Source organism: Heptranchias perlo, chromosome 45 (assembly GCF_035084215.1).
Source record: "Heptranchias perlo isolate sHepPer1 chromosome 45, sHepPer1.hap1, whole genome shotgun sequence".
Classification (NCBI taxonomy): domain Eukaryota; kingdom Metazoa; phylum Chordata; class Chondrichthyes; order Hexanchiformes; family Hexanchidae; genus Heptranchias; species Heptranchias perlo.
The window spans coordinates 3,538,300-3,561,057 of NC_090369.1; the positions used below are offsets into that span (position 1 = coordinate 3,538,300).

The 22,758-nt window shown below is 52.5% G+C and overlaps 1 protein-coding gene across 1 annotated transcript in view; it reads left to right on the forward strand.

Annotated features, from left to right (window-relative positions):
* The first annotated feature begins 253 nt into the window (after positions 1–253).
* LOC137306824 (protein FAM50A) overlaps positions 254–22,758 on the forward strand; it is a 33,089-nt gene continuing 10,584 nt past the window's right edge. Inside the window, exons 1-7 of the mRNA XM_067976222.1 lie at positions 254–506; positions 5,119–5,203; positions 6,390–6,489; positions 9,644–9,822; positions 10,396–10,472; positions 15,574–15,640; positions 19,773–19,834. Coding sequence (XP_067832323.1) covers positions 396–506; positions 5,119–5,203; positions 6,390–6,489; positions 9,644–9,822; positions 10,396–10,472; positions 15,574–15,640; positions 19,773–19,834 — 681 coding nt within the window. The 5' untranslated portion in view covers positions 254–395. The remainder of the gene's footprint in view (positions 507–5,118; positions 5,204–6,389; positions 6,490–9,643; positions 9,823–10,395; positions 10,473–15,573; positions 15,641–19,772; positions 19,835–22,758) is intronic.

Below are 22,758 nucleotides of genomic sequence, written 5' to 3' on the forward strand. Positions count from 1 at the left end.
GTTGGAACGCCCCTTTGGGTGTTTGAATGCGCTTGCGCACTCATCGAGCAACCCCCCCCCCCACTTCAGTGTTTGAGTACGCCTGCGCTGTGCCGTACCTCCGCCGCAACGCGTCGGAGGAGGGATGTTAGTACGCCTGCGCTGTGCCGTAGCTCCCCCCTCAACACGTTTACGTGTCGAAGGAGGGATGTTAGTGCGCCTGCGCGGTGCCGTACACCAGCCTCCCCGTCTCTGTATGACCCGGGGGGGGAGGTCTTAGTACGCCTGCGCGCAGTGGCGTCGGTTGTGTTCGTTCGCAGCCCAACCCCTTCAGCGTCGGTTATCAACGGAGATTAATTTTTTTTTTCAAATCGCTTTCTCTCCCCCGCTCCCGTTTTTGAAGAAGAGTCGTAGGGATGGCGCAGTACAAAGGAGCGGCCAGCGAGGCCGGCAGGGCGATGCAGCTCATGAAGAAGCGGGAGAAGCAGCGCGAGCAGCTGGAGCAGCTCAAACAGAAGATCGCCGAGGTGAAGATGGCGGCGGGTCGGGTCTTAAAGGGGCCGCGGCCCCGTGATGGGTGCACCTCACTTGGGGGGAGGGGGGGAATACCACACTGGGGTTTAAAATGGGGGAGGGGGGAATACCACAGTGGGGTTTAAAATGGGGGAGGGGGGAATACCACAGTGGGGGTTAAAATGGGGAATACCACAGTGGGGGTTAAAATGGGGGGAATACCACTGGGGTTTAAAATGGGGGAGGGGGAATACCACAGTGGGGTTTAAAATGGGGGAATACTACAGTGGGGGTTAAAATGGGGGAATACCACAATGGGGGTTAAAATGGGGGGGAATACCACAGTGGGGTTTAAAATGGGGGAGGGGAATACCACAGTGGGGTTTAAAATGGGGGGAATACTACAGTGGGGGTTAAAATGGGGGAATACCACAATGGGGGTTAAAATGGGGGGGAATACCACAGTGGGGTTTAAAATGGGGGAGGGGGAATACCACAATGGGGTTTAAAATGGGAGGTGGGGGAATTCCACAGTGGGGTTTAAAATGGGGGAGGGGGGAATACCACAGTGGGGTTTAAAATGGGGGGGGGGAATACCACAGTGGGGTTTAAAATGGGGGAAGACCACACGGGTTTAAAATGGGGGGGTAATACCACACGGGTTTAAAATGGGGGAAGACCACACTGGGGTTTAAAATGGGGGGAATACCACAGTGGGGGTTAAAATGGGGGAGGGGGAATACCACAATGGGGGTTAAAATGGGGGAATACCACACTGGGGATTAAAATGGGGGAGGAGGAAAACCACACTGGGGTTTAAAATGGGGGGGGAATACCACGGGTTTAAAATGGGGGAGGGGGGAATACCACACAGGTTTAAAATGGGGGAGGGGGGAATACCACACTGAGGTTTAAAATGGGGGAGGGGGAATACCACACGGGTTTAAAATGGGGGAGGGGGGAATACTGCACTGGGGTTTAAAATGGGGGAAGACCACAATGGGGTTTAAAATGGGGGAAGACCACAATGGGGTTTAAAATGGGGGAATACCACATGGGTTTAAAATGGGGGAGGGGGAATACCACAATGGGGTTTAAAATGGGGGAAGACCACACGGGTTTAAAATGGGGGGGGTAATACCACACTGGGGTTTAAAATGGGGGAAGACCACACTGGGGTTTAAAATGGGGAGGAATACCACAGTGGGGGTTAAAATGGGGGGGAATACCACAGTGGGATTTAAAATGGGGGAGGGGGAATACCACAATGGGGGTTAAAATGGGGGAGGAGGAAAACCACACTGGGGTTTAAAATGGGGGGGGGAAATACCATGGGTTTAAAATGGGGGAGGGGGGAATACTACACTGAGGTTTAAAATGGGGGAGGGGGGAATACCACACTGAGGTTTAAAATGGGGGAGGGGGAATACCACACGGGTTTAAAATGGGGGAGGGGGGAATACCACACTGAGGTTTTTAAAATGGGGGAGGGGGAATACCACACGGGTTTAAAATGGGGGAGGGGGGAATACCGCACTGGGGTTTAAAATGGGGGAAGACCACAATGGGGTTTAAAATGGGGGAATACCACATGGGTTTAAAATGAGGGAGGGGGAATACCACAATGGGGTTTAAAATGGGGGAATACCACACTGAGGTTTAAAATGGGGGAGCAGGGAATACCACACTGAGGTTTAAAATGGGGGAATACCGCGTCGGGGTTTAAAATGGGGGAGGGGGAATACCGCACCGGGGTTTAAAATGGGGGAGGGGGGAATACCGCACCGGGGTTCAAAATGGGGGAATACCACCATGGGGTTAAAAATGGGGGAATACCACAATGGGGTTTAAAATGGGGGAGGGGGAATACCGCACTGGGGTTTAAAATGGGGGAGGGGGGAATACCGCGCCGGGGTTTAAAATGGGGGAGGGCGGAATACCGCGCCGGGGTTTAAAATGGGGGAGGGGGGAATACCGCGCCGGGGTTTAAAATGGGGGGGGAATACCGCGCCGTGGTTTAAAATGGGGGAGGGGGAATACCGCACCGGGGTTTAAAATGGGGGAGGGGGAATACCGCACCGGGGTTTAAAATGGGGGAATACCACAATGGGGTTTAAAATGGGGGAATACCGCACCGGGCATTAAAATGGGGGAGGGGGGAATACCGCATGGGGGTTTAAAATGGGCTGGGGGGAATACCGCACTGGGGTTTAAAATGGGGGAGGGGGGAATACCACACGGGTTTAAAATGGGGGAGGGGGAATACCGCACCGGGGTTTAAAATGGGGGAGGGGGGAATACCGCACTGGGGTTTAAAATGGGGGAAGACCACAATGGGGTTTAAAATGGGGGAAGACCACAATGGGGTTTAAAATGGGGGAGGGGGAATACCGCACTGGGGTTTAAAATGGGGGAATACCACAATGGGGTTTAAAATGGGGGAATACCACAATGGGGTTTAAAATGGGGGAGGGGGAATACCGCACTGGGGTTTAAAATGGGGGGGATTACCGCACCGGGGTTTAAAATGGGGGAGGGGGGAATACCGCACCGGGGTTTAAAATGGGGGGGATTACCGCACCGGGGTTTAAAATGGGGGGGGATTACCGCACCGGGGTTTAAAATGGGGGAGGGGGGAATACCGCACCGGGGTTTAAAATGGGGGCGGGGGGAATACCGCACCGGGGTTTAAAATGGGGGAGGGGGAATACCGCACTGGGGTTTAAAATGGGGGAGGGGGGAATCGCGCACTGGGGTTTAAAATGGGTGAGGGGGGAATACCACACGGGTTTAAAATGGGGGAGGGGGGAATATCACTGGGGTTTAAAATCGGGGAGGGGAACAAAACATTGGGGTTTAAAATGGGAGAGGGGAATTCTACACTTGGATTTAAAATGGGGGACGGGAAATACAACATTGGGTTTTAAAGGTAACTGTGCAGCATTGGGTTTTAAAGGGCTCTGGTTCTGCAGCACCAACATCTGAGGGCAACTAAGAATGGACCATGAATATGACCACGCTAGAGCTGCCCACATCCTGCGAACAAATACATAATAAAAAAAACCTTACCCTTCCCCACCCGCCCCCCCTCTCATAACACAGGTTGGGGGGCATAATGGATTTGTAAAATATAACTTCCCCTGTGTCCTACTTAGAAATTTCTGAAGAGCCCGCACTCAAATACAGACTGCTAGAAAATGACAAGGAAGGGAGGCCTTTTGTGTGGCTTGCAAGCGCGAAATTCTTGCCTGTATTTACAGGCACATAAGCTGAAATTTCACCCAAGGTGCTGTCACCAATGCAGTGGAAATAGTTGCAATGAAATATTTTCCATTGGGCGGTTGAACTGCCTGCTATCTAAGCGAGGCTGTGCACTGCACCACCAGGTTTAGTGGTTGAAGCAGAGACCATTATCGATTAAGATAGGTGGTTGAAGAAAAGGGAAGCTCGGCTGCCCCTATCTTAACCCTCACCAAGTCCCGTTCGCCCATCCGCCCCGTGCTCACTGACCCACATTGCCTCCCGGTCCAGCAACGCCTCGATTTAGAATGATACAGTACGTCGTGCCTGTGCTGGCTCTCAAAGTGCTATCCAGTTAATCCCATTCCCCTGTCCTTTCCCCATAGGCCTGCAATTTTTTCCCTTCCAAGTATTTATCCAATTCCCTTTTGAAAGTTATTATTGAATCTGCTTCCACCGCCTTTTCAGGCAGCACATTCCACATCATAACACCTCGCTGCATAAAATAAATTCTCCTCATCTCCCCCTCTGGTTACCGACCCTTTCTCCTTATTTACTCTTAACAAAACCCTTTTTGGTTTTGAACAGCAGGGGATTTTTTTTTTATTCGTTCATGGGATGTGGGCGTCAATGGCGAGGCCGGCATTTATTGCCCATCCCTAATTGCCCTTGAGAACATGGTGGTGAACCGCCTTCTTGAACCGCTGCAGTCCGTGTGGTGAAGGTTCTCCCACAGTGCTGTTAGGAAGGGAGTTCCAGGATTTTGACCCAGCGACGATGAAGGAACGGCCGATATATTTCCAAGTCGGGATGGTGTGTGACTTGGAGGGGAACGTGCCGGTAGTGTTGTTTCCATGTGCCTGTTGCTCTTGTCCTTCTAGGTGGTAGAGGTCACGGGTTTGGGAGGTGCTGTCGAAGAAGCCTTGACGAATTGCTGCAGTGCATCCTGTGGAGGACAACCATTGAGATGGACTGGTTGGGCTGAACGGCCAGCTTCTGTGTTATAATATCTATGCAATGCTAAGGGCTACACACACCAGAAAGGTCTCAGGTTCCATCTTTGGTCTGTGCTGAGTTAGGAGATCACAGCCAGAGGGGCACTACAACAATTCTTACTGCCCCTTGGTGAGGGAGGGAATAAATGGGCCAGGGATCCCGCCCCTGAAAGCCCTGAAAGCGTGCATTGCCATTTGTGGATGTCGGGGTTGAGGATAAGGGTGGTGTTGGCCTCTGATGTCCCTTTAACACCTTGCTGTCCAGGCTCATTTGTGAAGATTGACCATTTGGGCAGAATAACGAACGGAGCTGCACCCCAGCAAGTGTCCACTCCCTTCAGGAGACGAGGGGGAGAAAGGTTTACTGACCAGCTGTTCTCTTGCGTTGCAGGAAAATTTGGTGAAGTCAAATATTGACAAGAAGTTCTCGGCTCACTATGATGCGGTGGAGGCAGAGCTGAAGTCCAGCACAGTGGGTAAGGCTGGGATTCCGCAGGGCTGTCACTAATGTTTCATCAAGGGCCAGGATCCCACACCATGCCTCGGCTGAGGGTGGCTCTGGGGAAGGCTGCACTAGGCAGTGATGCTACGTGGGTCTGTGGCTCTCATCTCCCCAATGGTCACGGGATATGGGTCTGTGCTTTTGATTTCCATCCCACGTGGCGAGCTCCTGATTTCAACCGTTTCTCTGTGGACAGTTGCCACATGAAGGTTTGGCAATTGCCCAAAGGGACAGAGGAAAACCATAGGCCCAATAGTTCTGTTAAATAATTCTATTTTAATAGGGCCCTCTCACTCACTATCAAAGCACATTTAATAATTTCTCCTAATAATATTTTCTTGCTGCTGTTTGAGGAGCAAGAAATGGGTCACTTACAGCTCAGGTTCGATACAGAGTAAAGCTCCCTCTACACTGTCCCATCAAACACTCCCAGGGCAGGTACAGGGTTAAATACAGAGTAAAGCCCCCTCTACACTGTCCCATCAAACACTCCCAGGGCAGGTACAGGGTTAGATACAGAGTAAAGCTCCCTCTACACTGTCCCATCAAACACTCCCAGGGCAGGTACAGGGTTAGATACAGAGTAAAGCCCCCTCTACACTGTCCCATCAAACACTCCCAGGGCAGGTACAGGGTTAGATACAGAGTAAAGCTCCCTCTACACTGTCCCATCAAACACTCCCAGGGCAGGTACAGGGTTAGATACAGAGTAAAGCTCCCTCTACACTGTCCCGTCAAACACTCCCAGGGCAGGTACAGCACGAGTTAGATACAGAGTAAAGCTCCCTCTACACTGTCCCATCAAACACTCCCAGGGCAGGTACAGGGTTAGTTACAGAGTAAAGCTCCCTCTACACTGTCCCATCAAACACTCCCAGGGCAGGTACAGGGTTAGATACAGAGTAAAGCTCCCTCTACACTGTCCCATCAAACACTCCCAGGGCAGGTACAGGGTTAGATACAGAGTAAAGCTCCCTCTACACTGTCCCATCAAACACTCCCAGGGCAGGTATAGCACAGGGTAGGTAGGGATAGTGGTGGATGGCATGAACAAATCCATGTCCTATCACTCTGCAATGCAGTGTCCTGATCTGTCGCTCCCTGTTTGTCACTGTGTCTTTGTGGAGATCTGTAGCCTCACTGTTGGTTTGTGTCTGTAGGCCTGGTGACCCTGAATGATATGAAGGCAAAGCAGGAGGCTCTTGTGAAGGAGCGAGAGAAGCAACTTGCAAAGAAGGAACAGTCTAAGGAACTGCTGCTGTGAGTAGTCTCCCTGAGGATTATCTGCACTATTGTGTAACAAGTTGTATAAAAATTGGCAATCCAAGTTTCTCATTGCCTCAGTCGAATGTTCAGTGTGGTACTGAACCATATAGAAAATAAAGAATCAGCTTTTATATAATATCTTTCACATCGTCAGGATAAATGTGAGGTGATGCATTTTGGTAGATCAAATCGGGCCAGGACCTACTCCGTTAATGGTAGGGCGTTGGGGAGAGTTATAGAACAAAGAGATCTAGGAGTACAGATTCATAGCTCCTTGAAAGTGGAGTCACAGGTGGATAGGGTGGTGAAGAAGGCATTCAGCATGCTTGGTTTCATTGGTCAGAACATTGAATACAGGAGTTGGGATGTCTTGTTGAAGTTGTACAAGACATTAGTAAGGCCACACTTGGAATACTGTGTACAGTTCTGGTCACCCTATTATAGAAAGGATATTATTAAACTAGAAAGAGTGCAGAAAAGATTTACTAGGATGCTACCGGGACTTGATGGTTTGACTTATAGGGAGAGGTTGGATGGACTGAGACTTTTTTCCCTGGAGAGTAGGAGGTTAAGGGGTGATCTTATAGAAGTCTATAAAATAATGAGGGGCATAGATAAGGGAGATAGTCAAAATCTTTTCCCAAAGGTAGGGGAGTCTATAATGAGGGGGCATAGATTTAAGGTGAGAGGGGAGAGATACAAAAGGGTCCAGAGGGGCAATTTTTTCACTCAAAGGGTGGTGAGTGTCTGGAACGAGCTGCCAGAGGCAGTAGTAGAGGCGGGTACAATTTTGTATTTTTAAAAGCATTTGGACAGTTACATGGGTAAGATGGGTATAGAGGGATATGGGCCAAGTGTAGGCAATTGGGACTAGCTTAGTGGTATAAACTGGGCGACATGGACATGTTGGGCCGAAGGGCCTGTTTCCATGTTGTAACTTCTATGATTCTGTGATTCTATCCCAGCCCCGGGACACCGGGGATAACTGCCCCCCCACCCCACACTGCTCTTCTTCCAGTAGTGGCCGTGGGATCTTTAACATCCACCTGAGAGGGCAGAAGGGGCCTCAGTTAATGTCTCATCTGAAAAATGGCATCCCCGACAGTCAGTACTGCATTACAACAGTGGCCACACCTCAGAAATGCTTAATCGGCTGTGAAACGTCCTGAGGTAGTGAAATGGGCGATCGAAATGCAAGACCTTTCTTTCTGTCCCTTCGCCCGGTGGCTTGGGCTGCAGCGAGAAGCATGTAGTAACATCATTCAGCTGTAGAGGGCAATGAGAGATCACAGAAGCAAGCAGTCCTTTGAGAAAGACCCATTATCGGTTATTCCCCTAAGTGCTAGTTTCTGCTGACTGGCAGCAAGAGTACTCTACGTTCTGTGTCTCTGAGGTATAAATCTTTCTGCAGGAGCCAGTTTGATGCACACATAACTCTGGATTGCAGCTTATTCCCTGCTATGAGAGACTGCTCTTTCAGCACTCTCAGAACCACTTTGCCTTGCTACCTGTCTCCCACCCTTCAAAACAGCAACTTGTATTTACATAGCAGCTTTAACATAGTAAAACGTCCCCAAGGCGCTTCACAGGAGCATTTATCAAACAAAATTTGACACCGAGCCACATCAGGAGATATTAGGACAAGTGACCAGAAGCTTGGTCAAAGTGGTAGGTTTTAAGGAGCGTCTTAAAGGAAGAGAGCGAGGCGGAGAGGTTTAGGGAGGGAATTCCAGAGCTTCTTAAGGCCTAGGCAGCTGAAGGCACGGCTGCCAACGGTGGAGCGATTAAAATCGGGGTATGCGCAAGAGGCCAGAATTGGAGGAGCGCAGAGATCTCGGAGGGTTGTAGGGCTGGAGGAGGGGGGGTGGCGGCGGCGAGGGGAGGGAGTTGTACACGAGGATGAGAATTTTAAAATGGAGGCGTTGCCGGACTGGGAGCCAGTGTAGGTCAGCGAGCACAGCGGTGGTGGGCGATCGGGACTTGATGCGAGTTAGGATACGGGCAACAGAGTTTTGGACGAGCTGAAATTTATGGAGGGTGGAAGATGGGAGGCCGGCCGGGAGAGCATTGGAATTGTCGAGTCTAGAGGTAACAAAAGCTTCTGAAATAACTATTTCTGCGAACGTGCGTTTGCTCTCTCCCCCTTCCTCACCGTCCTCTTCTTTTGTAAAATGCTGATCAAACAAACAGCACTGGGATGTGTTATTTTTTGTGCTTGGAGAGCGGGACGTGGTGAGACCCTGGTCTCGGCTACTCGTTGCCAGGAGGAGCCTTAACCAATGGATCAACTGGTCATCTATCTCGTTTGCTGTTTGTGGGACCTTGCTGCCTGCAAACTGGCCGCCTACATAACAACACTTCCAATAGTAATTCATTGGCCAGGCAGCACTCCGAGACGTCCTGAGGCAGCGAAGGGCACTGTATGAATGCAACTCCTTTCTCTCGTTCTTCAACGAGGCGAGAGTGCCACCACCGAGCCACGGCTGACGCCTAACGTCTTTGGGGGACGGGAACCTGCCGTCCTCACCCGCCCTGGCCTACATCGGGCTCCAGTCCTACATTATGCAGTTGGCTCTCGATGACTCCTGACATGCCCTGGCAAGCTACTCGGTGGTAAAACAATTGCTGCAAAGGCCGCCACCCGCCATCGCCTCGGGGCGACGAACGGCGGCCGTGCCAGCGTTGCCCGTCACCTTCCAAGCCCAGAGGAACTGAGTCCAGTTTTAGCACCCTCCTGCACCCTGAACCGTATCAGGGATGGTACCTGTGGCCGTCCCAGTCTGTATGACACACCACCAGCTCAGGAGGTGTCGTTTCCCCTTCACTCCTCCCACCCCCGGTTCAGCTCTTTAACATTTAATCTGTTTGATTGATTCCTCCCGTCACCCCACCATTGGCGGCCGTGCCTTCAGTTGCTAAGGCCCTGCGTTCTGAATTGCCTCTCTAAAGCTCTTTGCCTCTCCTCCTGAAAGCCCACTTCTCAGACCAAACTTTTGGTCAACCCCCTCCTATGGACTTACGGCCCGGCATACTATTTTTTTTTTTGCTTATGCCTCCGTGAAGCACTTTGGGCCGTTTTTCTACATTAAAGGCAAGTTGTTGTCGACTGATGCTAAATAACCTCTTGTTCACTTTGCCCTCACTTCAGTAAGTTGGAAAAGCAGAAAGAGAGAGAACGGAAGAAAGAGGAGAAGAGAAAGATTGCCAGCTTGTCGTTTACCTTGGACGACGAGGAGGAGGAAGAAGAGGAGGAGGAAGAGGAAGAGGAGGAGGAGGAGGAGGAAACTGGAGAGGAGTTTAAAAGCGAGGATGAGGAGCTGATATTAGGTTAGAAAGACGGTGCAAGTTTTTTTTTTGGCTTAGCTCTGTGTTTTAGCTTCCTCCCCCTGTCTGTCGTTACCAAGACCACTTTCTCCCACCCCTGCAACATGGCCCCCAACTCTACCCAATCAACGCCAAAAACCCTAGGTCACGCCTGCATCTCCTCGAGACTTGGCTCCCTTTGCCGTCCCAGCAGCCTCCATCCAAACTTGCAGTGCCTTCAAAACACTGCATCCCCACCCACACTCCCATCGCCCCCGTTCTCCCACGCGTTCCTTTAACCCTTGCCCCAAATGCAGAGCCCTCGATCTGGCTTTCGGATCCCTCTGTGGCTCCGTCTCCAGCCGCGCACCCCTGCCCCCGCACCATGCACCCTTCATCCCCTGACTCCCGAGTCGCCCATGGGCCCGTTCTGTGCTGTATCATTCCACGATTCTATCGCAGCCCGGCTTCCTGCGCTGTCCCTTCCCATGGGAACCCTTCAGTTGATTGCTTCCCCGGTCCCATTGTTCACGTTGAATGGCCTCCTCCTATGTTCTTGAGTTCCCATTTTTGAATTGTGTTTTTTTTTAATTTCAGAAATTCCCGTCAAGAAAAGGAAATTGGGTAAAAATCCAGATGTGGACACGAGCTTCCTACCGGACAGGGAGCGGGAGGTAACGCATGCCGTTTTTTAAACACCTTTACCGACAAGCGGCGCACTCCTCGATGGAGTCCCTCGCGGTGCCCCGGGCCGGCGTCCCTCTGGGTCAGAAGGTTCAGGTTTGAGTGCCATAACCTCGGCTTTTAGCCCAGGGCGGTAAAAAGAAAAGGAACGAACCTGCATTTCTGCAGCACCTTTCCGGACCTCAGGACGCCCCAAAGCGCTTCACGGCCAATGAAGCACTTCTTTCGAAGTGCAGTCACTGTTGTAATGTAGGAAAGGCGGCAGCCAATTTGTGCACAGCAAGATCCCACAAAACAGCAATGTGATAAACGACCAGTTCATCCGTTTTTAGGCGGTAAATATTATCCCCAGAACACCGGGGAGAACTCTTTCTCCGCCCCCCCCCCCCCCCCCAGTCCTTTTCTTCATTTATTACCAGGGCAGATGGGGGAGCCTCGGTTTAACGTCTCATCAGAAAGAGGGCACCTCCGACAGTGCAGCGCTCCCTCAGCGCTGGCACCGGGGGGAGTGTCGGGCCTGGATTATGGGCTCAAACGTGCACAAGTTGGCTGCCGCGTTTCCTACGTTACAACAGCGACTGCGCTTCAAAAGAAAAAGTACTTAATTGGCCGTGAAACGCTTTGGGACGTCCTGAGGTGGTGAGAAGCGCTGTAGAAATGGGAGTTCTTCAGTCTGAACAGCAGCATCTCGGTGCCAGCCTGTGACCTACAGACACCCGCACGCACACGGATCCACTGGCAAGACTGAGATCGGTAGATATCTGTTAGCTAAGGCGGGTAAACGGATCTGAGGTACATGGAATGGCGGAACGGGCTCGAGGGGCCGAACGGCCTCCTCCCGCCTCCCTACGTGCCCGGGGAGGAGAAGATCAGACCGTTCTCGAGGAGCGGGGTCAGGTGGGGCGGTGGAAGCAGACTCAGTCACGGCTTTCAAAAAAATGAATCGGATCAGTGCTTGAAGGGAAAAAAAATTTGCTCTCGCAAAGAGCCGGTATGGGCACGATGGGCCGAATGGCCTCCTTCTGTGCTGCAACCAGTCTACGATTCTATGAACTTGCTTTCTGTTGTACAAGAGCCTCCTCTCTTCCCTCCCCCAGTACCTCAGTGCTCACAAGTTTCAGCTTGTGTCTCTCCCAGGTGGGAGTGGAGTGCTATAGTACCGTAGCTGTTCATCCGTCTCATTGAATGTATTGTTTTTCTATCATATTTGACAAATCTTTTTTTTTATTTTTGAGGTCATTCTTTCAGCTGAGTTAGAGAGTATTCTCTGAGCCCACCCTCTGCCCTGGGAGGCTTGGACCTTTTAATTTTTGGGTCCTTGGTATTTACTTGCGGTTTGAAATGCTTTAGTCAGGAGGATTACAAAGAGGTCCATTCAGCTGTGTGCGTGCAGGGAACACACTAATTCAGGTTCTGGTAGCTCGAGGGAGGGAGTTCCCGGTCCTTTTAAGTTCGTTTTGAAATTTGATTGCCTTTTCCATCGTACTTTGTAAATTGTGGATGGTATGTGTTTGTGTGCGTTTTTCTCTCTATGCTATGTTTGTGTCTTGTGTCATTCTGTGTGTTTGTATCTTTGCGTTTGTGTGTGTGTCTTTCTGTCTGTTTCTCTGTGTGTCGGTCTGTGTGTTTGTGCCTCTGTCTGTGTCTATGTATGTGTGTCTTTCTCTTTCTCTTTCTTTGTCTGTGTCTTTGTGTGTGTGACTTTTTCTATCTGTGTGTGTATGTCTGTCTCTGTGTCTGTGTGTGTGTAACTTTATCTCTGTGTCTTTGTGTGTGTGTGTGTGCCTTTGTCTGTGTGTGTGTGTTTCTCTTTCTCTGTCTTTCTGTGTCTTTGAGTGTGTGTGTGTCTTTCCCTTGTCTGTCTGTGTGTCTTTCTCCTGACTGTGTGTCTTTCTCCTGTCTGTCTGTGCGTCTTTCTCCTGACTGTGTGTCTTTCTCCTGACTGTGTGTCTTTCTCCTGTCTGTCTGTGCGTCTTTCTCCTGACTGTGTGTCTTTCTCCTGACTGTGTGTCTTTCTCCTGTCTGTCTGTGCGTCTTTCTCCTGACTGTGTGTCTTTCTCCTGTCTGCCTGTGCGTCTTTCTCCTGTCTGTGCGTCTTTCTCCTGTCTGTGCGTCTTTCTCCTGTCTGTGCGTCTTTCTCCTGTCTGTGCGTCTTTCTCCTGTCTGTGCGTCTTTCTCCTGTCTGTGCGTCTTTCTCCTGTCTGTGCGTCTTTCTCCTGTCTGTGCGTCTTTCTCCTGTCTGTGCGTCTTTCTCCTGTCTGTCTGTGCGTCTTTCTCCTGTCTGTCTGTGCGTCTTTCTCCTGTCTGTCTGTGCGTCTTTCTCCTGTCTGTCTGTGCGTCTTTCTCCTGACTGTCTGTGCGTCTTTCTCCTGTCTGTCTGCGTCTTTCTCCTGTCTGTCTGTGCGTCTTTCTCCTGTCTGTCTGTGCGTCTTTCTCCTGTCTGTCTGTGCGTCTTTCTCCTGTCTGTCTGTGCGTCTTTCTCCTGTCTGTCTGTGCGTCTTTCTCCTGTCTGTCTGTGCGTCTTTCTCCTGTCTGTCTGTGCGTCTTTCTCCTGTCTGTCTGTGCGTCTTTCTCCTGTCTGTCTGTGCGTATTTCTCCTGTCTGTCTGTGCGTCTTTCTCCTGTCTGTCTGTGCGTCTTTCTCCTGTCTGTCTGTGCGTCTTTCTCCTGTCTGTCTGTGCGTCTTTCTCCTGTCTGTCTGTGCGTCTTTCTCCTGTCTGTCTGTGCGTCTTTCTCCTGTCTGTCTGTCTGTCTTTCTCTTGTCTGTCTGTGTGCGTCTTTCTCTTGTCTGTCTGTCTGTGTATCTTTCTCACTGTGTGTGTGTGTGTGTGTGTGTGTGTGTAGCCCTCCTGGTCATTGTCATGTTCCTCTGGGGGAAGGGGAGGAGTTCCGAACAGCTGACATTGTGGTCCTGCATCTCTCACTGGGGAGCCGCGGTTCAGATTTAACCGAAGGGATAGCGGAAAGGCTGCCAGCACTCGCAGGCCGCCGCGGAAACCCGCGAGTGAGTCCTCCCATATGGAAAGCATTCCGGAGCCGCCAGCTGTTTACCAGATGTGTGCAGCTCGGACCTTGCTGGATACTGAACACTCTTAAATCAAACAGGGGACCGTTTCCAATTACATTACACAGCTACCAGAATCGTGTTCGCTGAGTGTCTGATCTGGAGTTAAGAGTTTGTACAAAGTGAAATTGGAGAAATCTGCAGGGCTACAGGATCCGTCATCATAAATATTTAACACCTTGCAATAAACTGCTTCCCATCCAGTTACTTTCCCCCCCCCCCCCCACACCCTGCCACTTCTGATTCTTGCTGGGGTACAGTTCCAAAGTAGGCCTCTGCTACCTTGCCTGAGTATAGCCTATCGTCGTGTGTGAGACCAGACAGTGAGGCTCAGCCGGCCATTTGCTCGTGGTGGGAGGCAGATTGGGCACCATAGCCGAACCTGATCCTGTCCTCACCCGACAGCCGCACGTGCACACTTTCCGACACGGGTCTCTGATCAGCGATCAGGCTGCCCCCCGCCCCCAATCGCTTCTTTCTCCACCCGCTCCGACGGCCCGTCACTCGTGTCTCACTCTCGGAGTCAGAAGGTTGCGGGTTCGAGCCCCCACTCCAGAGACTTGAGCCCCGTAATCTAGGCTGACACTCCCCACCCCGGCGCCAGTACTTAGGGAGCGCTGCACTGTCGGAGGTGCCGTCTTTCGGGATGAGACGTTAAAGACGAGGCCCCCCACCCTGTCTGCCCTCTCGGGTAAAAGATCCCATGGGGACTATTTCGAAGAAGAGCAGGGGAGTTCTCCCGGTGTCCTTGCGCTGATATTTATCCCTCAAAAAAACAGATGATCTGGTTCATTTATCTCATTGCTGTTTGTGGGCGCTTGTTGTTGCCAAATTGGCTGCTGCGTTTCGCTGGACTGAAAGGGAAAAGGAACTTGCCTAGCGCCTTTCACATCCTCAGGATGTCCCAAACCGCTTCGCAGCCAACAAAGTACTCTTTGCTTTGTTTGAAGTGTAGCCACTGTTGTTCTGTAAGCAAACGCAGCAGCCGATTTGTGCACAGCAAGATCCCGCGAGCAGCGCTGCCTAAGGGAGGAATGCGGGCCCAGGACACCGGGAGAAGTGCTTGCTCTCCCGCTCGTGTGGCTGGATCTATTTGCGTCCACCCGAACAGGCGAGACGGGGGGGGGGTGGGGGGGGGGGGCCTCGGTTTGATGTCTTCACCCAAAAGACGGCAACTCCCGACGGTGCAGCGCTCCCTCGGTACTGGTCAGGGCCTGGAGTGGAGCGTTAATCATTCCCATTGGCGAGTTGCCAAGTGGGAAGCCGGGCGCCTTCTTACAGGGGAGAGGGGCAGACTACAGGCCCCGTGGTTCTATGTCGGTAGATGCCCTCTCACTCGCTGTATGGAAGCTGGGATGACCTCTGCCTCCTGATATCACGGCCTTCCCTTCTTCTACTGGAGAGCAAGAAAAGGAAGGGGGAGGAGCACCGAGTCCCAGCTCGGGCAACGGCCCACAGCCGTGTAGGACCGTGAGCGGAGGTCCAGAGACACGGGGGGCGGGCGGCCAGGGGCCACAGGCAAAGGGGGAGGCAGCAAAACCTCCCCCGAGGTTGTATGGTTGAGTGCACTGGGGTAGCCGATGGGGAACAGTCGAGTGCAGGTCCTGACCGGAAAGAAAGACCTTGCATTTCTCCAGCGCCTTTCACCGCCTCAGGACGTCCCAAAGCGTTTCACAGCCAATGAAGCACCTTTGAAGTGTAGTCACTGTTGTAATGTAGGCAGCCAATTTGCGCACAGCAAGATCCCACAATGTGATAAATGACCAGATCATCTTTTTTATTTTAGTGAGTTTGGTTGAGGGATAAGTATTGGCCCCAGGACACTGGGGAGAACTCCCCACCTCTTTCCCCCCCCACCCAATCCCTGGTCCGTGGGATCTTTTACGTCCACCCCAGAGGGCAGGTAAACCGTGGCGCGCCAAGTGGGCGGCTGCTAATGAATTCAACAAACTGCCCGCGGTGGTCACTGGAGCCAGGCCTCAGCTTCTCTCATCTTTATCTCCTCCACCACCCTGCCCCCGTCTTCAGGAAGAAGAGAACCGTCTGCGGGAGGAGCTGCGGCAGGAGTGGGCCAACAAGCAGGAGAAGATCAAAAGTAAGGCAGCGCTCTCCTTCCAGTGCGACGCATGCAAAATCCGCGGTGCCCGATGCCACGCGGCCCAGCGAGGCCCTAGCCCCCCTCCCGGGGGCCTGCACTGATTCTCGAGTTGGCTGATGTGTCGGGCGGTGATGGGGTGGGGACAGTGCTGGGTGAGTCATGTGCCCCAATTGGGTACAGCACGCCTGGGTTAGAGGGAGGTGGGGATAAAATCAGCCAGGGACTCGATCCTGATGCCAATCACGACCCAGCTCCGCCCCTCCTGGTCAAATTGCCAGCTGGCCCTTGCTGTTTGCGCCTGATGAGTGACCACTCTGGTGGCAGAGCAGGAGCGAACTACCGCCTGTGGGACCCCGACCCAGTGCGAGTCGGTGCTGTCAGGGAGAGGCCAGGAACGGGAGGAGGCCATTCTGCCCCTTGAACCTGTTCTGTCATTCAATCAGATCATGACTGATCTGTATCTGTAACTCCATCTACCCGCCTTGGTTCCGTAATCCTTAATACCCTGGTCTAATAAAAGCCTGTCAATCTCAGTCTTGAAAGCTTCAATTGACCCCCAGCCTCGACAGCTTTTTGGGGGAGAGAGTTCCAGATTTCCCCCCCCCCTTTGTGTGAGGAAGTGCTTCCTGACATCACCCCTGAACAGCCTGGCACTAATTTTAAGGTTCTGCCCCCTTGTTCTGGACGCCCCCCACCAGAGGAAATAGTTTCTCTCTATCTACCCCATCCTTTAATCATCTTAAACCCCTCGATTAGATCACCCCTCAATCTTCTACACTCGAGGGAACACAAGCCTAGTCTCTGCAACCACTGAGACAGCCTCAGCCGAGACTGAATCATAGAATGATACAGCACAGGAGGAGGCCATTCGCCCCATCGTGCCTGTGCCGGCTGTTTGAAAGAGCTATCCAATTAGTCCCACGCTCCCACCACTGCTCTCTTTCCCCTATATCCCTGGAAATGTTTCTCCTTCAAGTATTTATCCAATTCCCTTTTGAAAGTTATTATTGAGTCTGCTTCCCCCGCCCCTTCAGGCAGCACATTCCAGTGAAGCTGGACCCTTCCATCTGTCTCAGTAACACAAGGTCAGCAACGAAACATGCTCCATCCTCTGTCCCTTCCATTCCCTCCCTCCCCCCCACCCCTCAAAGGAGGGGGGGTCTCTCTGTCTCTCTCTCTGTCTGTTTCTCTGTCTCTCTCTCTGTCTCTGTCTGTGTCTGTGTCTCTCTCTCTCTCTCTCTCTCTCTCTGTCTGTCTGTCTCTCACAGACACACACACACAGCTTTCAATGGGCAGTATATCTCGTTGCTGGGCAGAGTAGCAACTGCGGTTTTTGCTTTAATAGCTGGAAGCCTTGTAACGTTAAGCGACAACCTCACAGCGCCTGTGGAATATGGGTGTTTCTCTGCACTCATTGAAGCCCTCGGTAATAAGACCAGCTGGAAGTAATACAAGGAAGATTCCTACCTGGCATGGTACTAACCAGCCAGGAAGGACCCGGGTTTCCCCCAGGGTCTGTGCTGATCTCCGCCTGTGGGGCCGAGGGGGTGGAGGGGGAGAGTTACGGGTGTTACAACTCGCCTCAGAGCCCCCTGGGTCGGGAAAGGGGGAAAAGCAGCCAGGAATGCACGGGGACCCCCTATAAATACAGACACACTCCCGGGGACCCCCTGTAATTACTGACACACTCCCCGGGGACACCCTGTAAATACTGACACACTCCCCGGGGACCCCCTGTAAATACTGACACACTCCCCGAGGACCCCCTGTAAATACTGACACACTCCCCGGGGACACCCTGTAAATACTGACACACTCCCCGGGGACCCCCTGTAAATACTGACACACTCCCCGGGGACCCCCTATAAATACAGACACACTCCCGGGGACCCCCTGTAATTACTGACACACTCCCCGGGGACACCCTGTAAATACCGACACACTCCCCAGGGACCCCCTGTAAATACTGACACACTCCCCGGGGACCCCCTGTAAATACTGACACACTCCCGGGGACCCCCTGTAATTACTGACACACTCCCCGGGGACACCCTGTAAATACTGACACACTCCCCGGGGACCCCCTGTAAATACTGACACACTCCCCGAGGACCCCCTGTAAATACTGACACACTCCCCGGGGACACCCTGTAAATACTGACACACTCCCCGGGGACCCCCTATAAATACAGACACACTCCCCGGGGACCCCCTATAAATACAGACACACTCCCGGGGACCCCCTGTAATTGCTGACACACTCCCCGGGGACACCCTGTAAATACCGACACACTCCCCAGGGACCCCCTGTAAATACTGACACACTCCCCGGGGACCCCCTGTAAATACTGACACACTCCCCGGGGACCCCCTGTAAATACTGACACACTCCCAGGGACCCCCTGTAAATACTGACACACTCCCCGGGGACCCCCTGTAAATACTGACACACTCCCCGGGGACCCCCTGTAAATACTGACACACTCCCCGGGGACCCCCTGTAAATACTGACACACTCCCCGGGGACCCCCTGTAAATACTGGCACACTCCCCGGGGACCCCCTGTAAATACTGACACACTCCCCGGGGACACCCTGTAAATACTGACACACTCCCCGGGGACCCCCTGTAAATACTGATACACTCCCCGGGGACCCCCTGTAAATACTGACACACTCCCCGGGGACCCCCTGTAAATACTGACACACTCCCGGGGACCCCCTGTAAATACTGACACACTCCCGGGGACCCCCTGTAAATACCGACACACTCCCGGGGACCCCCTGTAAATACCGACACACTCCAGGAGAACCCCCCACCACCCCCCCCCCCCAGGTCTAACATCTGCAAGACGGTGTCAAACCCATTTTCAGAAAAATATTTTTTTAAAGAACCATAATAATAAAGCAACGGAAATAATATATTATTAAGGTCAGCAAATATAGAACTCAGATGTCCCCCACCCCTCAGGATCCAATTTGAAAACCCATGCTGGGAGGTGGGCGCATGCGTCGGTGCTAACGGAGAATGCGATTGTAAGTGGGGCACGGTGGCCTCGTCAGTAAGTCCACGCTCCGGGGGTTTGTAATTAAAGGACCGCAGCCTCGCAAAGCACAGCAGTGCCTCGAGCCAAGTCCCAATTATGTAAAAATAGCTCCTAATTGCACTGCTGCCGGGGCGGGGGAGGGCATCATTTTTGGGTCCAGTCAGTCAGTAAATTGAAGGCTTTAGCCTCTGCAGCTCTGCCTGAAGAATGCTTTGATGCATTTTCTTTTTGGGGGGTCGGGAGGAGGACATGGCTGGAGATTACAAGGTGCGCCAGAGCAGTGGGCGTGTGAGCGTCCGATCCCTTTCTGTCGAGGATAAAGCCAGCTAGTGCCGATTCTTCCCTCTTGTCCGGGCACCCTTCTGAGTTCCACGCATCAAAGCAGCCGTTTAGGACTTTAATCTCCACTCGACTCAGCACCAGTGAAGAGCTGACTCAGGGCACTCTCCTAGTCAACTTAACGTGACCCCAGCACTTAAAAGCGAGCTCCATTCTACTTATGTTGTTACTTTATTGTTGGGCCCCTTTATTATTTTAAAAGTATAATTTCCTTTTGTGTGCACTTAGTACGATGAGCGAGAGTGCCAGGAAATTCCCATCGTGGGCACTTACTGTCAGTACTGAGCACTTCTAGTTTAGATACAGAATAAAACTCCCTCTAAACTGTCCCACCAAACACTCCCAGGGCAGGTACAGCACGGGTTAGATACAGAGTAAAGCTCCCTCTACACTGTCCCATCAAACACTCCCAGGGCAGGTACAGCATGGGTTAGATACAGAGTAAAGCTCCCTCTACACTGTCCCATCAAACACTCCCAGGGCAGGTACAGGGTTAGATACAGAGTAAAGCTCCCTCTACACTGTCCCATCAAACACTCCCAGGGCAGGTACAGGGTTAGATACAGAGTAAAGCTCCCTCTACACTGAGGGTAACCAGTCAGCTAATTCTATCATGATAACAGATGGATGGAAGTTTATTCTTCAGCTGGTTATCACTGGGAACTCTGAAGTTGTTTGAAGGAGCTTGTTTGGTGATTGTGCTACTTATTGTGTGGAATAAAGCGCGTTTGTGCTGTATTTCAGGTGAGGAGATTGAAATCACGTTCAGTTACTGGGATGGCTCAGGGCACCGGCGGACCGTGAAGGTGAGAAACGGCAGCCGTGCTGCTGTGCGCGCGTCTCTATACGTGTGTTGCCTCGTCCTCTCTCTGCCCCCCCCGCCCTCTCCCCTCTCCCTCTCTCTCACAGGGGTGCATGCGCTGTCTTTCTCTATCTGGAGCGTGCACGCTCTCAGCTCTTTATCTCCCTTTCATGGGCATGCACACTCTCTGCCTCTCTCTGTCTCGAGTGCGCACTCTCTGTCTTTCTGCCATCTCTTTTTCTTTCTCTCTCTCCGCCTCTTTTTTAAAAAAAACTTGGTTGAATAACCTGCAGTCTCGACAATCCTCCTGTGCTGAAATTTCTGTGAGGCCGCCGAAAAGGCCCTCGGGTGAGGTGCCCCGGTGATGTGCCTGCAGAGGAAATAGCCGGCGAGTTGGGTGCTCTAACTCTGTGATAACTCAGGCGTCCCGCTTACAGCCAGCAGGCAGAAAAACAAGTGACTCTGGGGGTGGAGGGCTGATGCAGCTGCTGCAGTTTGCAGTTGAGCAGCCTGATTGGAGATGCCTCAGTCTCCTGAGGCCCACATGGACACGGGCCTCCAAGGAGTTTCTGTACTTTAAACAAAAGCTTCTCCTAGGGTGTGGAGCTGCAGTGTGCACAGTGGGTATCCCAAGGGACACTTCCTTTTATCCCCAACTAACGTGCACTCTTGCTTACTTTGCCTGAGGGCGATTTTGGGGCTTGTTGGAAGAGAGAAGTCAGCTTACAGACCTGGATCGCATGGGTATGTGTTTGATGGGACAGTGTAGAGGGAGCTTTACTCTGTATCTAACCCTGTACCTGCCCTGGGAGTGTTTGATGGACGGTGTAGAGGGAGCTTTACTTTGTATCTAACCCTGTACCTGCCCTGGGAGTGTTTGATGGGACAGTGTAGAGGGAGCTTTACTTTGTATCTAACCCTGTACCTGCCCTGGGAGTGTTTGATGGGACAGTGTAGAGGGAGCTTTACTTTGTATCTAACCCTGTACCTGCCCCTGGGAGTGTTTGACGGGACGGTGTAGAGGGAGCTTTACTTTGTATCTAACCCTGTACCTGCCCTGGGAGTGTTTGATGGGACAGTGTAGAGGGAGCTTTACTTTGTATCTAACCCTGTACCTGCCCTGGGAGTGTTTGATGGGACAGTGTAGAGGGAGCTTTACTCTGTATCTAACCCTGTACTTGCCCTGGGAGTGTTTGATGGGACAGTGTAGAGGGAGCTTTACTCTGTATCTAACCCTGTACCTGCCCTGGGAGTGTTTGATGGGACAGTGTAGAGGGAGCTTTACTCTGTATCTAACCCTGTACCTGCCCTGGGAGTGTTTGATGGGACAGTGTAGAGGGAGCTTTACTTTGTATCTAACCCTGTACCTGCCCTGGGAGTGTTTGATGGGACAGTGTAGAGGGAGCTTTACTTTGTATCTAACCCTGTACCTGCCCTGGGAGTGTTTGATGGGACAGTGTAGAGGGAGCTTTACTCTGTATCTAACCCTGTACCTGCCCTGGGAGTGTTTGATGGGACAGTGTAGAGGGAGCTTTACTCTGTATCTAACCCTGTACCTGCCCTGGGAGTGTTTGATGGGACAGTGTAGAGGGAGCTTTACTCTGTATCTAACCCTGTACCTGCCCTGGGAGTGTTTGATGGGACAGTGTAGAGGGAGCTTTACTCTGTATCTAACCCTGTACCTGCCCTGGGAGTGTTTGATGGGACAGTGTAGAGGGAGCTTTACTCTGTATCTAACCCTGTACCTGCCCTGGGAGTGTTTGACGGGACAGTGTAGAGGGAGCTTTACTCTGTATCTAACCCTGTACCTGCACTGGGAGTGTTTGATGGGACAGTGTAGAGGGAGCTTTACTCTATCTAACCCTGTACCTGCACTGGGAGTGTTTGATGGGACAGTGTAGAGGGAGCTTTACTCTGTTGCCCTCCCTCCAATGCCTCTCACCGGGGTGCAGTTCCAGTCCCAACAGCTGCTCACCGCCACCTCACCCCCTCGATTAGTCGTCGTTTGCAGAGCTGAGGAGTGTTTGTGTATCCGGGCTACTCAACTGAGGAGGGAGGGAGGCACAGGTACCAGTGTCAATGGGGCAGGAGGAGGGAGGGACACACAGGTACCAGTGTGGATGGGGCAGGAGGAGGGAGGGACACACAGGTACCAGTGTGGATGGGGCAGGGGGGAGGGAGGGACACACAGGTACCAGTGTGGATGGGGCAGGGGGGAGGGAGGGACACACAGGTACCAGTGTGGATGGGGCAGGGGGGAGGGAGGGACACACAGGTACCAGTGTGGATGGGACAGGAGGAGGGAGGGACACACAGGTACCAGTGTGGATGGGGCAGGGGGGAGGGAGGGACACACAGGTACCAGTGTGGATGGGACAGGAGGAGGGAGGGACACACAGGTACCAGTGTGGATGGGGCAGGGGGGAGGGAGGGACACACAGGTACCAGTGTGGATGGGACAGGAGGAGGGAGGGACACACAGGTACCAGTGTCAATGGGGCAGGAGGAGGGAGGGACACACAGGTACCAGTGTGGATGGGACAGGAGGAGGGAGGGACACACAGGTACCAGTGTGGATGGGACAGGAGGAGGGAGGGACACACAGGTACCAGTGTGGATGGGGCAGGAGGAGGGAGGGACACACAGGTACCAGTGTGGATGGGGCAGGAGGAGGGAGGGACACACAGGTACCAGTGTCAATGGGGCAGGAGGAGGGTGGGACACACAGGTACCAGTGTCAATGGGACAGGAGGAGGGAGGGACACACAGGTACCAGTGTCAATGGGGCAGGAGGAGGGGGGGACACACAGGTACCAGTGTGGATGGGGCAGGGGGGAGGGAGGGAGGCACAGGTACCAGTGTGGATGGGACAGGAGGAGGGAGGGACACACAGGTACCAGTGTGGATGGGACAGGAGGAGGGAGGGAC